At 40.5% G+C, this 5,082-nt stretch overlaps 1 protein-coding gene across 2 annotated transcripts in view; it reads right to left on the bottom strand.

Annotated features, from left to right (window-relative positions):
• The window catches only part of drosha (drosha ribonuclease III), a 170,135-nt gene that overhangs the window by 162,595 nt on the left and 2,458 nt on the right, over nucleotides 1–5,082 (bottom strand). For both annotated transcript variants that reach the window (XM_050056314.1, XM_050056313.1), the window contains exons 2-3: nucleotides 3,120–3,975; nucleotides 2,967–3,035 (exon numbers count right to left, since the gene is read on the bottom strand). In XM_050056314.1, coding sequence (XP_049912271.1) covers nucleotides 2,967–3,035; nucleotides 3,120–3,973 — 923 coding nt within the window. In that variant the 5' untranslated portion in view covers nucleotides 3,974–3,975. The remainder of the gene's footprint in view (nucleotides 1–2,966; nucleotides 3,036–3,119; nucleotides 3,976–5,082) is intronic.

The following is a 5,082-nucleotide window of genomic DNA, read 5'->3' as shown; positions in this document are numbered from 1 at the left end:
GCAACCAATTACTTGCAGAGGCTTCCTACAACTTGTTTCAACGGTTCCGATTTAATCAGAAGACAAATTAAACAGGATGACTAGCCAATGTGAAAATCAAAAGAAAGCATAGAATAATGTACTGAAGGAGACTGTTGTGCCATCACATTTTTTGTGGTTTGGGAGCAAAGATCCGGTAGCCGCTGTGCAAAACTCCGCAATACAATTAGGTCCGAAAAAACCCTGGAGTCCGCCGCCCCCTCCGCCCGGGCCTGGAACGAATATTCGAATATTCGTTATAAATTCTGCCGAAGGTCCGAATGTTAAAAAATGGTATTCAGGACAGCCCTATATGAAACATTCATATTGTGAAACTCACGATATTTTGACTTGTTTGACTTGTCTTTTTCCAAATACAGGCAAACAAGGGAATATTTTGTGCATGTAAACATTGTCATTGTCTTCCCAGTTTGCCAACATTTTATGTTGCTGTTCTTCTTCTTTTAATTAGCTGCTAACTGCTACTGGCTGCTTTTTAAATCTCCCATTTGACATCATACTGTTCTGCACGGCAACAACAAGCATGGCTGAAAGCGAAATATGACAAACTCTGTGGTTTCAAAAAGAGGGGCAGCTTCAGTAGTGTGGAATAAACTGTGGCATCCTGAATGTTTTATGAACAGCCTCGGACTTCTCAGGCTCGTTTAGAAACTTACTGCTCAGAGGGAACTCATTCAGCAGCTCCTCTGGCAGCAGCGTAGCGTCTCTCCCTCTCCTTTCTTGCCATGCGCAAATGGGAGTCAGTGTCGTCAAATGATTTTGTTATAAACCTTTGATAATGTAAACCTACGTGATGCTCGTGGCTAGACAAAAGAACTACATATATGCAAATGTGCGATAGTTCTGGTAGCATAACAGCCCGTCACAGGTTACAGCGTGATGATGAGAGGAGAAACGGCAGTGCACAAAGGTCCAGGTGGAAAAAAAACAATCATTTAGGATTTTGCTAAAAAAGAAGGTTATCACCTGTTGATTTATATACTATATATCGATTCCAGGGTACATTTTTTGTATTTGGTAACTGTTTAAATGTGTCATTTGTGGAAGATTTATTAATAATATTGTATACTGAATCTGAATCTCCCTCTGAGTTACTGTAATTGTTTAAACTAAAGACATGAGAGATAATTTTGTTAAGTCTTTACTGAATATTTGAAGGCAAACTGTAAAACAATATCACCTGTTTTGTTGTAATTCTATGCTCTTGAATTATTAATAAAATATATATATATTTTGTTGTTACTAATTTGTCATATTGTCAAGAATATAGTTATTGCAAAAATACCCTGAAATATCCTGATATTATTTTAAAACCATATCGCCCATCCCAAGTAAAACATGTTTTGAGTGGCTCTAAAAAGAGAAAAAAAACTATAGTTACAAACAGTACATGACATTTTGAAGATTTGTATTTTATCTGAAATCTGTCTCCCGCAAGTCTCCCAGTTTATGGAAGCATGACTGTGTACTTGGGCGTTAAATTTTCCCCCATATGAGAGTTACAGTACAACTAACACCTAAGCTCCACATGTCACAGCGAACCAGCGCGTAGGGCTCTATGATTATGACCAAACTGACAATCACGATTATTTTGATTAATACTAGGATCAAAAGTATTTATCAACATTAGTCATTGCTTTTAGGGACAACAATTTTTATTGCACTTTAACTTTAAATAAACAGCACTGCTTTCCCTTTCATGTTGTGTTACATTCCTGCTAATAAACAAATCTGTGCATCAAAATCAGACTTAAAATAGGGTTCTTCTGCACCTAAATTCAGTGCATCTTCTGAAAGCGAAATATAAATGAAAGTATTATTGGACACACATCTTTCTGGAATGGAATATGATTGCATTAGATATCTTAGACTGTCTTTGGGAGCTGGTTGGATGTGGTGAATTGGGGCAAAGCGTCGCTGTTATGGATGTCTAAATTGACGTTGAACAAGGATGGAGATTCAGTGAGGTAACACTGGCGACATCATTCTTCTCCGCCTCTATGTTCTGCAGTTTGTAGTGGTTTTTCAGTTGGTTAAAAAGTTAGTTGTGTTGCTTAGCGGCGCAGATCCAAAGTACTTCCAAACAGATGATTGGTACAGAGGGACTAACTCTCCATCTTTTGCTGATTTGATTTTGATTTTGATTTTGATTTTCAATTTACTTGTCTGCTTTCTGTTATAATTACTCTTCTACTCAAGGCTGCAGCTGCAACATTCAGTAAAGTTATTTACAGGTGGCTGCTGCGAAGGCACTCTGCAGCGGCAGCCCTTGAAAAACATTACTGCTACAATGACTGTTAGTTTAGGAAGCGCTTGATTTAGTATGCAGTGGAGCTCATTTTAAATGTCAATATCACAATCGATCATGTTGATTTAATTGTGGGAAGCCAAAATCGTGACCAAGATTAATATTTAATTAATTGTGCAGCCCTACTGGCAAGTGGTGTGTTCGGAATTTTATATGATCTGTAAAGAAGAACCTGAACAATGCACTTCCTTTGGTGTTGTTTTTTAGGCTTCCGTTTGTTTTTAAGGACTGAAAATTCAGCTCCATGCATATTTCATTTTAAAATAAATACAGTACATACATATGTTCTTTAGTTATCCCTGGGGGAAACTACATACCATTGAAGTATTTCATAACTAAAATACATTCAAGCAACTCCCCCAAAAAAGAAACATTTAGAAAACTATCTCTATATAATGTGTGTGCAATACAGATATACCTTATTAATCCTTTACTTTGTGAACTTAAAAACCCCAAGGTAAATAAAGACACACAAATAAAACAGGTGTGAGAAAGGCTGCAAGCTGAACCTGAGCCAAAAAGTGACCCAAAAAATCATCTGGCACATTTTGGAGAGGTTCAGTCGTGATTAGTATTTCACTACAGTTCTTCTAAGACAAATAATGGACTGCATGTGTACCTTCGAGGCCTCTTTCTGTGCCTGTCGGGCGACTGGGATCTCCGGCTCTCTCTGTGACGATACCTCTCCCTGTGAACAAACACACACATGGAAATAAGAAAAAATAATTTCACAGATTATTTGCATTTAGGAGAGTTACTGCTATTGGTGTACCTGCTGCGATCCCTGCTTCTGTGTCTGGGGGACGTCCGGCCTCTGTCGTAGTCAGACCTGTACCGTCCACCCTCGGGCCTGCCGCGCCGGTCTGGACTCCTCCCGTGGTCCTTCCTCTCTCCAGGAAATTCTATTTTATGCCTATCGCCATGGCCACCGTAGCCATAGCCCTTCTGCCTGTGGTCATCGTGGCGATATCCTCTTTCTGGAGATCTCCTGTTGTCCATGGGCTTCTCATACTTGTACTGCCCCCCTTGCCTGAAGCTGTGGTTTGGTTTGAATGAGCTGGGGCTCTGAGTGTAGCCAGGGTTGAAGGTAGGAGGAGGGAAAGGAGGGTGGGGAGGGTGGGGGTAGTTCATGGAGTATGGAGGGTGGTAGCTCATTGACTGAGAAGGTATGGGGGGTGGCATGGGTGGGTGTGGTAATGGTGGTGGGGGCACAGGAGGCATCATGTAAGGGTGGTAAGGATTCTGAGCAGACACCTGGGACCCCGATGTGGGACCACCTGTGGAGCTGGGAAGGGGAGGAGGTGGAAAGTTAGGTGGGGGTTCAGGGAAGCCCTGACGAACAGGGGGCTTGGGGAAGGGTGGGCGCACTGGGCACTGGTTAAGAGAACTGGGAGTCTGGGACGGCGCTGGCGGAGGGTACTGCATGAAGTCAGAGTGTGGAGACATGTAGCCGCTGTTTCCATGGTAGCTTGAGCTGGGAGGAGTCTGAGGATCATAGTGGTACGGAGGAACGGGAGGCTGGGGAAGTGGCGGCCTCAGGTTTGTGGGTCGGTAGTTTTGAGGAGAGCCGTGTTGGCCTGGAGGCATTCCTCCCCTGGGACTCCCCCGGTCCTGATGGAAAGACATGACTATGGACAGGACAAAATGATTAAGTTACAAAACATGAAACTAATCAGAACCTGAAAGGAAATGCACCTATATTATAGTGTTACTTGACTGTAGGGCTGCATGATGAGCAAAAAAACAAAAATCATAATGAAATTATTTTGACAAATATTGCAATTGTAATATGAGTCACAATTTTAATATGGATATCAATTTTTGCTTTTCATTTTCACTGAAAAAGTGAAAAAGAGACAATGATGTGATTTCTGTTGAGGTCTGTACCAAACAAGGAAGTTCCCTTATGTTTAGAATATCTCTGTAGCACCACAATGCTTCAGTTGTAATGGTATGTTGCAACACATTTAAACTTTATCAAAAAATTGCGGTCCTGAGATTTGGATATCGCACTTGGCAAGGCTTAGGCCGTAGATGGTATGAAGGTATGAAAAACACTTGACCACATTGCTATTTTGATAATATTTCGATTAATTGTGCAACCCTAGTTAAGCGGACTTGCTTTAATTACTTACTTTTGTCTACGCCTGTTGCATGAACTGTGTGTAAGTTCATACTTCACAACACATGCCCCTGGGGTAGGTGCAAATCATAAAATGTCACAGAAATATAATCCCTAAGTTTCTTTTCAACACAGCATCCTTTTTTTCATTAACTGCATGCCATCACAATACAGCAATCCCACAGAGACCCAATTTTATTGATACGATATTTCAATATTGATCTAACAGCATGTTATGGTTTACTCAGCAGGACAAAAATTAATTGGTTTGGAACCTGAATCTTAAGGAGTTGACAAAAAGTTTTAACAGGGTTCAATGCTAAGGTTTTTTTTCACTTGCCCGGTCGGGCAAGTTGGTCAGAGATCTACTTTTCACTTGCCCGGTCGGGCAAGTTGGTCAGAGATCTACTTGCCCGAAATCAGTTTTTACTTGCCCTATAAAAATTGTTTAATTTAAGCGGCTATCAAATAACAAAGACTGCAGTTATTTTTATGTTATGTAATCTTTATTCACACTGTATTTATTAATTAAAACAACATATGTCATGTATTGTAGCTTAATTCCTACACAAAAATGACAGTGTCAGGGCTTAAAGTGAAAAAATTGTCATCC

The sequence above is a fragment of the Epinephelus moara genome, chromosome 11 (assembly GCF_006386435.1).
Source record: "Epinephelus moara isolate mb chromosome 11, YSFRI_EMoa_1.0, whole genome shotgun sequence".
Taxonomy (NCBI): Eukaryota; Metazoa; Chordata; class Actinopteri; order Perciformes; family Serranidae; genus Epinephelus; species Epinephelus moara.
This window is presented reverse-complemented; position numbering and strand designations above follow the sequence as displayed.